This window comes from Diachasma alloeum, unplaced genomic scaffold, assembly GCF_001412515.2.
Source record: "Diachasma alloeum isolate Michigan unplaced genomic scaffold, Dall2.0 Dall_scaffold_78908, whole genome shotgun sequence".
NCBI lineage: Eukaryota > Metazoa > Arthropoda > Insecta > Hymenoptera > Braconidae > Diachasma > Diachasma alloeum.
In genome coordinates, this window is record NW_021683643.1 from 537,062 (window position 1) to 551,911 (window position 14,850).

General features: G+C 36.6%; 2 protein-coding genes across 3 annotated transcripts; one reads left to right on the plus strand and one right to left on the minus strand.

Annotated features, from left to right (window-relative positions):
* The first annotated feature begins 410 nt into the window (after nt 1-410).
* On the plus strand, nt 411-8,835 carry LOC107047894 (arginine/serine-rich protein PNISR). 2 transcript variants are annotated; one of them, XM_015270798.1, is made up of 9 exons: nt 411-803; nt 2,573-3,348; nt 4,121-4,351; nt 4,860-4,962; nt 5,607-5,678; nt 5,919-6,010; nt 7,027-7,174; nt 7,716-8,344; nt 8,539-8,835. In XM_015270798.1, the coding sequence occupies exons 1-8, from the start codon at nt 674-676 to the stop codon at nt 8,315-8,317; spliced, it is 2,154 nt and encodes a 717-aa protein (XP_015126284.1). In that variant the 5' UTR covers nt 411-673; the 3' UTR covers nt 8,318-8,344; nt 8,539-8,835. The 2 variants fall into 2 exon arrangements, with proteins under 2 accessions (XP_015126284.1, XP_015126283.1); XM_015270797.1 differs by having other exon boundaries at nt 7,716-8,835.
* Nucleotides 8,836-13,408, minus strand: LOC107047895 (dehydrodolichyl diphosphate synthase complex subunit nus1). Its single transcript, XM_015270800.1, has 4 exons — nt 12,900-13,408; nt 11,330-11,458; nt 9,953-10,196; nt 8,836-9,861 (listed from the first exon to the last, which is right to left on the minus strand). The coding sequence occupies exons 1-4, from the start codon at nt 13,186-13,188 to the stop codon at nt 9,771-9,773; spliced, it is 753 nt and encodes a 250-aa protein (XP_015126286.1). The 5' UTR covers nt 13,189-13,408; the 3' UTR covers nt 8,836-9,770.
* Between the last annotated feature and the right edge of the window lie 1,442 nt (nt 13,409-14,850).

A 14,850-nucleotide genomic window follows, 5' to 3' on the forward strand; every position in this document is an offset into this window, starting at 1 on the left:
CCCGTTTAATTAACAAACGGTCCATTTGCCCAATCATCCGTTTCGCCAGAGGGCTCCATGTGTTATTTCAATGGACCGTTTGCTAAAGCTCCGTTTGCAAAACGGGCCTTTAGAGGAAAAGGAACATGAACAAACCGGCCCTCAGGGGAGCGATTTTGCTCGTGTTGTGTCGACATAAAATCATAAATTTCAACCAATCCTAGTTGAGTATTCCGAATCCAGGACTGTCATTGGTTGAAATTTACGATTTTATGTCGACATAAAACGAGCAAAAAATCGCTCCCCAGATCTCACATTCAAATTCGGTGCTATTGATTGGATTGGCGCCACTGTCGTCCTAGTAACTTCGTCAGGACGTAACAACCAGTGCTGCCAGAATAATTTCCCTAGATTTTTTCGCCTGGTGGAGCTGGAGAGCTGCCTTGAGGCGGAATTCATCTTTTGTCGAGGAGTTTTGTCGGATTGATGATCAGTTTCTCGGTTTTTATTGGTGGTTGAATGTTATTGAGTGATGAGAGACGAGAGTTCCGAGTTTATTGTTCAATTCCATCGGTTTTTATAAGTTGGGTGTTTGGAGTAGTCCGCTTGCCTGAAGTGAAGAATTCGAGAGCAGTGGTGCATTCAGCCCTTCTCGATGTGCTCCTGTAATTGATTAACATCAGAAAACAATGACATGGATGTGCATTTGAAGGAGGACTATTCTTACCAGATGAAGATGAACAGGGAGATGTTCGAGGGCAAGGACTATCCTACCCAGTGGGCACTCAATCCCTCGATGTATCAGAATATGAGCAATGATGAAGGTAAAAATGCCAGGACACTTCCAACCTCCAATTGTTTGGAAGCTCATGGGGAATGTTTGAGTGAGGCCGGTTGCACCAAGCCCTGTTAGCCGAGTAAATCGTCAGAATAAATTTATGTCGAGTTAATTCATTCCACGGTTGGACAATCTGTGAAATTCGTTGTGGAGGGCTTTCATTCAGCCATTCGGTCGTGCATATTCACTAAATACTTCATAGGTGGTGATATTATTGGCAAATGGTGATGGCACCTCGATACACCACGTTTTTTGGTGAAATACCTTCGATGAACATTCGATTAAAATTGATCGACAGATTATTTTTATTTATTCCGATACTCAACTGAGGATTTTCTTAAGAAGCCTTGGTGCAACCGGCCTGAGTTCTTGCAATGAATTTTTTTTTGAGGAATTAAATTTTTCAATTTTTATTAATATTTCCTTTATAGTTCCTGGAGGATTTTATTTATGAATAAATATGGGAGAAATATCTGAACAATTCAGAATATCAGCTTGAAAGTTTATTGATTCTGCGTTTGAAAATATTTGCTATGAAAATTAATTGATTAGGGATGGGAATGTTATTGAATAACTCAATGAAGAATGTTCCCTCGACTAAATGGAAATAATGGAAACTAATTGGAGAAAAAATCTCAAAGGACTTCTATTTCTCTGCTATAATTTACTTGAATTGCGCATATTCTTCGTATCCTTCTTTGGTGTTTACATCTACTAATTCATCCTGTTCATTCTCAGATAAAATTCTTCATTATTTAGGCTAAGAATTCCCATAAAATTAATCAAAATTTTAGTTATCACATTTTTTTCAATCACTTCTTCTTTCCTCTAAAAAAAACCTCCCTGGAGAACTTTATTCATGAATAAATATGAGAGAAATATTTGAACAATTCAGAGTATCAGCTTGAAAGTTTATTGATTTTGCGTTGTGAAAATATTTGCTATGAAAATTAATTGAGTAGGGATGGGAATGTTGCTTAATAACTCAATGAAGAATGTTCGCCCGACTAAATGGAAATAATGGAAACTAATTGAAGAAAAAATCTCGAAGGACTTCTATTTCTCTACTATAATTTATTTGAATTCTGTATATTCTTCGTATCTTTCTTTGATGTTTACATCTACTAATTCATCCTGTTCATTCTCAGATAAAATTCTTCATTATTTAGACTAGGAATTCCCAGAAAGTTAATCAAACCTTTAGTTGTGACATTCTTTTAAATCATTCCTTCTCTTCTTTAAAAAACCCAATCAACTGTAATTGCCCCGTTCCTGCATTAAGGGGAGACTACTATGAGGTCAAAATTGAAAATTTTGAGATTAATGTAAAAAATTGCGCCATTCATGTCAAATGGGCAGAAAAATTATCCTTAAAATATTAAAAATACATTCTGGATTCTTAAAAAATGAAAAATATTTTTTGGGCTATTTTACATGAATGGTGCAATTTTTTATTAAAAAAAAATTCGTAATTATTATTGCCCACATTTTTTCAAAAAATTTTAAAAATAACCTCCGTAGCTAAAAAATTGGAGGCCCTGGACTATTTTTAACATTTTAAGCGTTTGCGTGGTAAACGAACAATAATCAATTTTTTGCACAAATTATTCATTTTTAAACACCCATAATCGCTCTTCAATGTATGAGAAATCTCATTCCATTAGCCCGCGACTTTAAAAACTCATAATAGTCTCCCCTTAAAAACTCGGAGAGATTTCACCCAGAGAAACCCTGAAGCATTGAAAATTATTGCAGTGGACTGGGCAGCCCTGGCTCAGCAATGGATAAAGATGAAGGAGACAATAGTTCCCCCAGCGCCTCCCCCTCCCTCCCTGAGTAACGAATCATCGAACAATGGTGGTGGTGAGGCCCCCATGGACATGGACACCAAAGAGGACGACGTTCCTCCAGCCCCTCCAGCGCCCAACATAAGTGGGCCTGACAACTGGAACTCGTGGAGTCAGTGGGGCCAGTGGAATGCAGCAGCCCCAGGTGGTGCATGCTGGGAGTGGAGTGGTGTTCCCCCTCCAGGTGTAACCATGGGCCCCGATGGTAAACCCATGGGTCTTCCAAATGTCCCAATTCCCCCGGCCGCCCCTGCACCGCCAATCGCCAATCGTGGCAGTCACAGTGGGCACAATACTCCTTACTCCTACAATTCAGTGGCGCCTGTTCAGCCTGCTTTCAACTCAGGAATTCAGGGATACTGGAGTGGCGACAACCAGAATCCCCCTCCCTTTGTCAAGGGAATGCGGCATGGCCCGAGGGTGCCTCATCTCCGAGGTGATCTGATGAGAAATCGCGAGGAAAAGGAGAAGACTCCTGAGGAGGACACTTCTGCTGTTCTCGATGCGGCTAAACGTCGACAGCTGCCAGCCTGGATTCGCGAGGGACTCGAGAAGATGGAGAGGGAGAAGCACAAAGCTGTGGAGAGGGAGAGACAGGAGATGCTGAGGAAGCAGGAACTGGAGGCGAGGAAAATCGCCGAGGACGAGGCGAGAGCTGTTCTCAATCCCAGCAAGAGCAAATTTGTAATTTCATTCATCTTTGTGGATGTTTATCCAAAATCAAGTCGAGAAATTTTCACGTTTTTTTTTCAAGGGGTAGGGTGATCAGGCCAATCGCTGGACGGTTAAGGGAAATTCGAGTTTTGTGGTAGGACTTAAAACAAAAGCATCACCTAAATGGGGATGTGATGGTTCCATACCTTCAAGAACGTTTTAATTAGCAGAAAAAAATTATTTGAAGTGAAAATAACAAAACAAAGAATAATTAAATTAAGAAATAGTTGAATGCAGCAGACACCCTTAATTTCTGGACGACTGGGCCGTATTTTTTTTTATTTATTAAATGTCGATCAATGGAAACAATCATTAATCACATGATTGTATACGAGTAATATTGATTGAAAGGTGAAATTATCAGTACAATTTTCATTTTATTTATGAAATCTTCAATGCAAGTTTAAATCGTCCAGAAACTAACCCCTCAAGGTTTGTAATATTTTTCAAACCCAAAGCACATTCATCTTCATCATCGACTCGTGGAAATTAATGTGCTTTGATTTGCATTCTGGTACCCTTTAATGCCAGAAGCTTTTCGTGCCTTTAATGAGAGTCAAATCAACGCATTAAGGAAACAAACTAATGTTGGTTTCACGTGTTGTGTTCCAAGTCTAAAAAAATACTAAATTTCTCTCGAACTTGAATAAATTCATTTGTACAGGGATGGACAAACATCATTATACTTCGAGGGATTTCCTTTTCTTTTTTAAATCATGATGAGTGATTCTGTATTGTGTAGGACTCTGATTCAGACAAAGAGGTGGAGCCAGAAGCTGATAATCCCAGCCAAGAGGAGGATCATAATAATTTTGATGCCAGTCCGGATATTGTCCTGAAGCCGAGGAGGTCGAGGTTCAGGGATGCTGGCTCACCAGAGGCCAGAGTTACGGTCAATAAGGAGAGCAGTCCTGCACCCTCAGCTGTTCCAAATTCTGTCAAGAGGTCTCGAGAGGAAATCCTTCAAGATGTCGTGAGTTATGATTTTTTGATTCGTTTTTTAATGAAATTTTTTTCAGAAAATTTGTAACAATTTTAGCAATTTAATTCAATTTACGATTTTCTCCTTCCATCTTCATAATTAGAGACTTTGATTCACAGAATTACAGAATTTCATTAATTATTTTGAAATCCAACACAACTAGGAAAATTTTGCTTTAAAAATTTTTCTGTCCTCACGAAAAATGATCTATTTTCTTCAAATTTGAAGATATCTACCAAACTTTAATAAACTAAATTGATTCATTTAAAATCCTCTACACTATTCAGGCAACTATTGTTCTGTACTTTCAATTTAATGGAAATTTAATCAAGTGGCTCTTCCAACTTTCACAATGTCCTTGAGATTTGAAGCTGTTATTGAAATATCAATGATTTCTCAACATGAAAAACTCAATTAAAATCAGTCTCAAATCCACTTAAAATTGAGAAAACTGAAAATTCAAAATCTAACCCTGTATTTCCAATTGAATTTTATACAGATGCTGAAGGTGAGGCGTTCATTAACAGAAATATTATTGGAGGTAACAAACGAGGAAATATCGAACGTGTGCAGAGAAGTATGGAATCGCTCTCGTGCCAAAGGTACCACTGATAATCACCAACCAAATCTAACTAATAACTGTGTAAACCGAGAGAGCAAATTTTTCCAAATATTTGATCTAATGACTAGCTTGAGTATGGATTTTTCTCATCAGCGTCGATGTGTTGGACCAACCGGCGCCATTGTACATAATACCACAATGTGTACATTAAACGAGCGGTTATCTCCCACCCCTCAAGTTATCCCACTTATTTTTATTCATAGTAATTATTTTCAGGATTTGTGATAAAACGAGCGGCCAAGGTGACAGTCACTCCTCCATTATTCACATTGTTTCGCCATCCAATGGTTATTATAGTCATTCCCCAGTTGATTTACAGTTTTTGCATATGCCTGTCTCTCCTCTCATTTCAGTATATCCCCAATTTTTAATTCATTAAATTGTTGACATGCGAATCAATGCCACTGTTCAATTGGCAAACTCTCTGCTTGATATTTATTAATAATGTATTGTAAGTAAACTTGATGAAGGAATCAGGGAGCCGTATTTCGGGGTATTTTAAGGAGAAGATTATCTCGAGTGGAGCGAAAGAACCTTTGAATAAAAGCGAATAAACATGTTTGATATGAGAAAGACAAGGGAGTCAGTGAATAATCCGCCACTAAATTCGTGTGTATTACAAAGCCCCTGCAGGAGGCACCCCCATCGCATCCTTGACCAACACGGCCCCTCTTGCTCAGATCACTCGAAAACTCGGTGAGTAAATGAATTCGTACTTTTAATGTGAGTATCACAAAAAAATTGTAGAAGGTTTGTAGTCATTGAGCATCGTAGGTACGGTGGATGGAAGTGGGCAGTGTGGGTTACCACATGTCTCTCTTCTGCCATCCCTACGTCATTGCGACGAGAATAATGTGATTTTCGAGTTTATTGATGGAGTTGAGTCAGGGGAGATTTAGTCGCGGGTGGAAATTTATTTGATTTTTGTATATCCAGGTCTGGGCATCTATGGCGACAGCAACAGCGAGTCTGAGGAGGAGCAGGAGACGTGCCAGGCTGAGGAGAACGACAGTGACAGTGAGCTCAAGGTGAGGACCGCTACAATTCAGCAGCGGAGTGATGAAACGATTCAAGTCGACTTGGCTCTCAGCTGAATTCTCGAGGAATATCTCCGAATCTAAGGGAGTTACCGGAATTTTTGTGATAAACTTTTTTGTACCTCTCAATTCATTCTATAACAAAGGTCATGACAAAAATTTTGCTATCTGTCTTAGATTCCGAGGTATTTACCGAAAGCTGAGCGATAGTCAAAATAGACTTGAACATGTATGATTGGAAATATTTAAATTTCTTTGAGGGGTCACTCCCTCTAAAACTCTTGAATCTGTAGTGGCTGAATGGGCCTAGTAACTGACACTGCCCCACATATATGTGTACACTTCTCAACCGCTCAAACAACCTTTTTTAGAAGTTATTGAAAACGACGAAGAAAGAGAAAATCGAAAAAAATCCATTTTCTTATGGTCTACTGGAAATTTTATAAAATAGATACCCAATTTTATTCTCTGGAGTTCAACAAATGTTTTTAAAAAGTCTAAATCGAATGAAAATTGTAGTCCATGGATGATTTCTTAGGTAAAAACTCGAAAAATTAGGCTTCACCATGAAAGATATGACAAAATAGGTTCAATTCCAGATGTTTCTTATTTATCTGGATTTTTTATCATACATCAATGGTCGCTCGATGCATCCATTGAGCAACAACACTAAAATTTTTAATTTTTTTATTTTTTCCAACTGATATGCATTTTCATCTGCTTCATATTGATGAGGATTTCAATCCACCAAACCGAGTTGATTATTCATAAATAAAATGCACAGAAAAAAAATCTCTTCTAAAGTAAATCTGGTTTGCATCGACAAAAATCACAAGTTTAAAATTACCAAGAATGAAAATTCCTCGTCTGAGTATTGGAAGAGTGTTTTGAGATGAACAATTTTCGTTTTAATAAATAAAATGAATTTATTTATTCCAAAGTATGGACATCCTCAAAGTTGAAAATTGTATCCCCTCAATGATAGATTATTTTCAATCATCAATTAGGAAACATTGAGAAGACGTCAAGCAGCCTTCAAGAAGACAGAAGAAGAAATCGAGGCTCGCATCCTCGAGGAAGAGGAGAACGAGCAGCAGGAAGATGAGGACTCACGTAAATACGAAAATCACACGAACGACACACCTATCGAAGAAGGTAAGACCTCTCAAACACATAAAAACGATTACACTGTTAGAAATTTTTTCAAATTTCATGGAAGATATAGTAAATCTCATGAGAGTGACATTGAATCGAATTTAGGGAAAAAAATGGTTATGAAATTTCAAATTTTAACTAGAATTCACGGAAATTCATGAGTTTTCAGTGGAAGTGAGATGGAAATTTCACAACTTGAATGAATTTTTAGTGGAACATGAATATTCAGAAACAAAATTACATGAATTTTTACTTTTTCCTTAAATTTTCCTGAATTTTCTGAATTTTCAGAATAATTGAACTGAAAAATCAAGTAGTTCATTGATTTCCAGATCATTTGAACAGAAAACCAATGGAATATTTGATTTTTCAATGCCAAGATTTCCAAAAATTTCAGTGGAACTTGAAAATTCCTGAAATTTCAGTGGAACTTGGAAAATTCAGACGAAAATTTTGAATAATGTAGAAAAGATCAACCCCTGTTTTCTGTATGCACCCCTTCATGCCCCGTTTAACCGCCTACTGCGCTACACCTCCACAGCTGAAGAGAACGAGGCCCAGAACTCGAGAGAATCATCCCCAAGTTCATCAAGCAGTGGCCAAACGCCAAAGCACCTGCAGTCAGCGGACGCCCGTGACAACCACAAGTCCAGGAGCCCCAGCTCTCCCTCGCGTTCCCCAGAGTCCACCAGCAGCAGCACCTCCCCCAGCTCGTCCTCAAGCTCGTCCGCCTCCTCGGACTCCAGCAGAGACGTGAAAAAGCGTCGCAAGAGAAAATCTAAATCGCGGAGTCCATCGCGAGGTCGAAAGTCCCGATCTCGCAGTCGTTCTCGTGACAAGAGGCGCAAAGACTACAGATCTAGGTCCTCCAGCAGGAAATCCACCGTGAAACTGCCACGCGAGAGAAAACGAAGGAGTCGAGACGACAGATCACGATCGAGGTCTCGCAGACGCTCGCGTTCCTATTCCAGAAGGCGCAGCAGGGAAAGAAGGTTCTCGAGATCACGTTCAAGAACGAGAAAACATTATGGACACTCGTCGAAACGTCGGAGCAGAACAAAATCAAAGGAGCGAAGGAGATCGAGGTCGAAGTCCAGGGGTCATCGTGATGGTAAGAAGTCATCGCGACGATACAGGGATTGATTCGGCTCAGAACCAACATAACAAAAGGTTGTATGATTCATTCCAATCTGTTATTTCTATTGCTTTGTCCCTTAGATGGAGGAAACGACGATGAATTATGATTATTAATTAATTGCGCATGGTCATTAGTACTTGATGCACTCGATTTAACGATCGATTCATCAGATGTACTTTCCCCTCTCCTGGGACCATGATCTTGAGGGTATTTCATTCTGTTTCAGGCTTCCGGTCTCTGGATTCAACAGCTTCAATGGTATAATAACGGTTATTTACGAATTTGAGTGGTAACTATGATAAGGACAGAGGATGTGAGTGAATGTTGTCCCTCTGAATGTGATCTTATTTCTTCTCTTGTTTTTTCTTTCCTCTTCCTTTTTTACTTATGATAGATGAAATCCGTTTGCGTGAGTCAGAGACTGAATGAACCAATGAGTCGTTTAACATTAATGAGCAACTAATGTATATAATGCCGTCTTATTGAAATATATTCAGTCTTCATTTTGACTTTACAAAGGAAATACTTTGAACATTCTCTGGATTTATTTCAATCGTTTTGTGTCATTGATCTGTTTTTACATTATTGATAGTGGGAGTTGATTTTTTTTACAAAATATCTTGGGGTTTTGGTTTACATCGTGGATGAATCGAAAGATAATGGAATGCACGATATAATTCATGGAGGGTAGTGGTGAAACTCCTAGGATTGTTTGCAAAAATCATCCTCAGGGGAAATTGACTGTTTTATACTGTTTCGCCACTTCGCTAGTTGGTGGATCCTGGACAAATAGGGTTTTTAGAATAAAATTGTAGATGAACGTATGTCGAATCTTCAATGCAGGAGAATTAAATTGGAATTTACGAATAAATTAGAAAGATTTAATTTTAATTAAAAATTCTATTGAGGGCGTTCCATTCAGCGGGTGAAATAACTTGAATGGAGAGTTGATTTATCATTTTTTCGGTGGACGTTATCCTCATGAGAGAAAAATAAATTGAAAAATTTCATAAGAAAAAACTGGATAATATACTGAACAACGTTAAATTAACGCTTATCATTTTTTTTGTCAATTTACGTGATTTATTGTTTTCAATGCAGTTAAAAATCGTGGAATTTCTCTCTTTGAATTGAAGATTTGAGTTACGTTCTCTTAGAATTCCCTTTGGAGATACATTTCTCACCCTATGACACTTGAAATTATTTTTGCTTTTGCTCATTAATTCACCAAGTGTACACCATAAATAAATGATTGATTCCTTAAATACTTATTATTTACATTGACATAAGCCGTCAACCATTTGGTATTCAGCATTAGTTTCAATTACATGCCCATTCGTTGGTTACCAGCATTGTTTCTCCGTTAATTTATCGGTGGTGGCCTCATTGAGGCAGTAAATCATGTGCAGAGGCTGCAGTTGCAGTAATAATTCCAATAATACTTCAATACTAGATGGATTATTTACCATATCGTTGCACACAATTACCATGCTTCACGAGTATATCCATGAAATCCTGGTGGGACACGTCGTGATGGGTTGATAAGTGACTGCAACGATAATAACATCGTTATCATTTCGAATTGACGAGTCATTTTTTTTTCATGCGGAAAAAAGAGGGATTGGTTGAGGGAAACTCACATAAATTCAGTTATGCGTATGTGCCATGGAAGCACTCCGAATGTGGAAAATGTCTTGCCGCAGATTATTACGAGATCGGGATCAGGGAAATTGAAACGTAATTTTTCATCCATCAGGTTTATGTCAATTTCGCTGGGTTTTAGGAGTCCTTGGGTCACTGCGTGGGAGAGATCCTTGGTCAACTCGATTATCTCGTGTTTACCATTTTCGTATGATAGAAAGTGGATCTTTGTGGTTGTGAAACCTGAAAGAAGAAATAAATTCATTAGTATTGTACACTGAGAGAAAAACGAACAATTCTTAAACAAGATGAAGCTCAAGGCATATTTGAATAAAAAAAATGCAAGTTAAAAATTACTGTAAAAGGAATTATTTGATTTGAATTGAAAAGTCTCGAACATGAACAATCGTTCTGCTTTCAATAACAACTAAATATTTGGCTCAAGAGGCGGATCATTTACAGGAGACTGTGCCTTTCCACTATGGAAATATCTCGTATGGAGGGAAATTTATCAAGAAGTATTCTCTTTTCGACTACAAATTTCGATAAAAAGTAGAAAAAACTTTTAAAATTTTGAGGCAATTTTTTATATACAAAATTAGCGGATTCGCTCATTTGTTTTTTGCGCCAATTCTATTCAAAATCATGCAATTCACTAGATTTTTATTTACGATCCCTGAATTATGGAACTCTAGAGTTGACAAAACTTCAGGATGACTTTTTGATTCTACCAAAGATAGAAAAATAGTCTTTTAGTTAAATGAATAAATACTTGGCTTTCGTTGTATTGTTAGAAATAAAAAGGATCCTTTACTTGGTTGTAACTGATATCTATTAGAGCAGCATAAATATGAAGAGGTAGCAAAAGTGCAATCGTTGAGTATACGAATACACACGCAATTTGCTGAACTGAATAGAACGAGGACAACTGTGGATTCACCTCGTAACTGAGATATTGAGGAACTTTTTCGTTTATCGTTCGGAGTCAATGCTGGAGTTCTATTAAATTGTAAAAAATCCTCTCTGAGTGGTTTGCAGACACTTGAATCGTGTTTAATTATTTAAAAAAATAGAAGTTTCTTCAGTTCGTTTCAAGTCGTGTTTATAAGGAAAAAATGAACCTGAAGAGATAACAAAATTATAATTGCGGATTATTAACTCGACTGCCTGAACTGAACTAAACTAAACTATGGAAACGCTGCTATCACCGTTCCATTTAAAAAAATAAAATTTTCTGTTGCTCGTTTTAACTCTTGTTTATTCGGATGGAATAGATATGAAGAGGGAATATAAGTTTAATTGCTGAGTATGCAATTGATTGTCTGAACTCAACTAAAGTATGATCAATCACCCATTGCCAAAAACTGGATCATTACCATTGATTCCATTTGCTGCATGAGCCTTTGGTGTGATTTTTTCAACCTCCCAAGTAACTCTGGACCCGAGATTAGGCCTTAGGGTTTCAAAATCCCTCCTCAATTTACTTGAATTCCTTTTGATAACACCTGAAATGCCAAAAAGTTGATATTGATGGAAGAATTCTACTAAAAGGTGATTTTCAATGGAAATTCGGCAAAGATTGCCAGATGCCGAACATCTTCGACTATTTGTAATTTTTTTATAATTTTGTAGAGTTAACTGTAGAATTGATATTTTCCTGATGTTGAAAAATAGGAAAGAGTGAAGTAAAGTGAATAGTTTTCACTTTTAAAGCAGAATTTTCCCCACAAATAGTGAATTTATGGGTTTTTATAAACATAAATGATATTCTATTAGAGATTAATGCGCAACCATCAATTTGATTTGAAATTTATTTCAAATTAACACCATTCAGGATTCAAAATTTTATGGAAAAATCACTAGAAACTTCAAATTTTATTCAAATATTTATTCAATTATTCCATGAGTTTCAATCGAAATCAGGAAAAATAAGGTATTATTAAATATCTTCTGGAATTTATGATTAATTGAAAATTCAGCGGAATTTAGTACTGCAAATTTATGTTTTGCTTTGAAGTTTCAATAATTTGCAACTTCATTAATTTTCTGTAAAATCTAGAATTTTATCATTTCTTCCTCCCTAAATCGCATTCAATATCACTTTCCTATAAATTACTAGTTGACTGCCTATGAAATTACAATTCCTTTCTAACAGAGAGAAATATTCTTGGCTGAAATTTCATAGTTCTACTATAATTTCACATTATAGTTCCTCTGAAATGACAAGGAATTTCGTCATTGAAGATTCAAAATTTTACTGCAAAATCAATGCAAGTTGTCACTTTCAGTTCAATTAATCCATACAAATCAATAGAAATCACAAAAATTGGGGTAAATACATTAATAAATTTTCAATTAGTTGGAATTCGCGTAATTTAGTACAGCAAATTTATGTTTTGCTTTAAAGTTTCAATAATTTGCAACTTCATTGAATTTTCAGTAAAATCTAGAATTTCATCATTTCTTTCTCCCTAAAGCGCATTCAATATCACTTTCCTATAATTTACTAGTCAACTGCCTATGAAATTACAATTCCTTTCTAACAGCGAGAAATATTCTTTATGCTAAAATTTCATCGTTCTACTATAATTTCACATTATAGTTCCTCTGAAATGACAATGAATTTCGCCACTGGAGATTCAAAATTTTACTGCAAAATCAATGCAAGTTGTAATTTTCAGTTCAATTAATCCATGATAATCAATAGAAACCAGGAAAATTGGGGTAAATACATTAATAAATTCTCAATTAGTTGGAATTCCGCGTAATTTAGTACAGCAAATTTATGTTTTGCTTTAATTGGGCTAAATACATCAATAAATTTTCAATTAATTGGAATTCGCGTAATTTAGCACTGCAAATATATGTTTTGCTTTAAAGTTCTCGTGAATTGGTGAAATTTAATTTTTTTCAGTAATGTTATTGTTGTTTTTCGAGACATCTTACCATCCTGATCATAAAAACTGACATGTGGTATTTCCAATGTAACCGTCCAACTAATAATCTTAGCGAGATCAACGAAGGATATGTCCTCGTAGCCGACAACAACCACCAAGTGTCCAGGTAATTTTTTAATCCTACCCACGTTCCACTCCCCTGAAACATCACTCCCCGATGCAATTCGACTGAATCGTTTTCTAAATTGTCGTTTCACTAAGGCCCATTGGGCAGAGATAACGAGGTAAATGCTGTAGACGAAGTGGACGATAGCCAGGATGTAGTGAGGCAGGGACATTTTTCCACGTGAATTGGCCAAATTTTTTTCGGCATAATCGTCTCCCTGCGTGACAACAGTGGGACCCTTGGCCCTCAGCTTTTTCACACAATTGTTGGTACAGATTTCGACAACACAACCGGCTTTGGGAGTCTGTATCACGAGGCTGATGTCATCGCGTTCGTTAACTAATGTTCACTGGGCGGCATGTGGCAAGTGGCACAGTCAGCTGCCGTGTGAGTTCCACACGTCACCACGGTTAAAGGGCAAGTGCAGGTTTCGTATTTGACCGCTGGGAGATCGTTGCTAATGTCGGAAGCTGTTTCACTGAATGCTGGTATAATATCGCTCGTCGAGGTTGTTGCTGTGATAATTGTATCGTCATGCAGCGCGGGAAGACAATGAATGCATTTGAATAAAATAGGGGTGGGTGGGGTAAAATGGACACTTTTTGCTTTTTTAAAAATATTTCCAAGTCAGAAACAGATTTATCAATTGAGTTCAGTCTAAAGTCGTCACGAAGGGGAAGAATTGTCCTTTCAATTGAAAAATAAAATTATTTTATTTCATGAACAATTCAACACGTCATGAACATTTTTTAAAAAGTCAAAAGTGTCCATTTTACCCCACCCTCCCCTATAGTATTTAAGAGGCAATCTTACGATCCGAGCTAAAATTGGATTCCAAGTTTTTTCGTCGTCAGATGACGATTAAGCAAAACCAAAATTTTTACATTATCAATAATCTCGGTATCTCACGCACGAAAAAATTTAATAGAAAAATCTATCGAATTCGTTAGAAAATTCTATTGAATTTCTATTAAACTTTCTATTCGTTTTTGGCTGATTCTATTAACATGTTCAATAGACAACATTCAATAGAAAAAGGCAACAGAATTCGATTTTTAACTTATTCTTTTCATATATTTTCTACAGAATTTGCTCGACTCAAATTTTCTAATTTTTTTTTCATTCTATTATTCTTTTCTTCTCGTCAAGGAAATCAAACGAAAAAACTTGAAAAAACTTGAAAAAACTTGATAAAACTTGAAAAAACTTCTCGTCAAGGAAATCAAACGAAAAATTTGAGCCGAGGAAATTCTGTAGAAAATATCTCAATAGAGTAAGTTATATAGAAAAATTGAATTCTATTGTCTTTTTCTACAGAATATTTTCTATTGAACATTTCGATGGAATCGGCCAAAAACTAATAGAACAGTTCAATAGAAATTCAATAGAATTTTCTAACGAATTCGATAAGTTTTTCTATTAAATTTTTTCGTCTATCCTATAGTATAAGAATTTGGGTTTTTCTGAGTAGTCGCCTGACGACGAAAAAACTTGGAATCCAATTTTTACTCCGATGGTAAGTTCCATTGTCTCTTAAGCTGTTTCGTGTCAAAAGTCAAGTCATAATGAAAAAAAAAATGCAAAATTCATGGGAGAAATATCTGAGTATGCTGCATCATTGAGAATTTTTGCACATTTTTGCTTCCGAATGGAAGCATTGCAATCCTTCGATTTTCACACTCTCTAATTTTGATTGGAAATGATGTAGAATAGTCCGAAACGTAAAAATACGAAGTTTGGGGACCATCTCTGTATGTGACCACGTCCACCGCCCTTCCCGGTGGTCAATTTTTAGAAAATTGAGTAATTAAGTGGCTAAAGTAATTTTAAAAAA

Bases quoted from the DNA above. Each gene is read 5' to 3' on its own strand.
- LOC107047894 (XM_015270797.1), top strand. From the start codon at position 674: ATGGATGTGCATTTGAAGGAGGACTATTCTTACCAGATGAAGATGAAC. The intron at 804-2,572 runs GTAAAAATGCCA...AAATTATTGCAG, and splicing joins GAATATGAGCAATGATGAAG to TGGACTGGGCAGCCCTGGCT. The intron at 7,175-7,715 runs GTAAGACCTCTC...ACACCTCCACAG, and splicing joins CGACACACCTATCGAAGAAG to CTGAAGAGAACGAGGCCCAG.
- LOC107047895 (XM_015270800.1), bottom strand. From the start codon at position 13,188: ATGTCCCTGCCTCACTACATCCTGGCTATCGTCCACTTCGTCTACAGC. The intron at 10,197-11,329 runs GTAATGATCCAG...TTCTTCTTTCAG, and splicing joins TGCAGCAAATGGAATCAATG to GTTTCACAACCACAAAGATC. The intron at 9,862-9,952 runs GTGAGTTTCCCT...TTATCGTTGCAG, and splicing joins ATACGCATAACTGAATTTAT to TCACTTATCAACCCATCACG.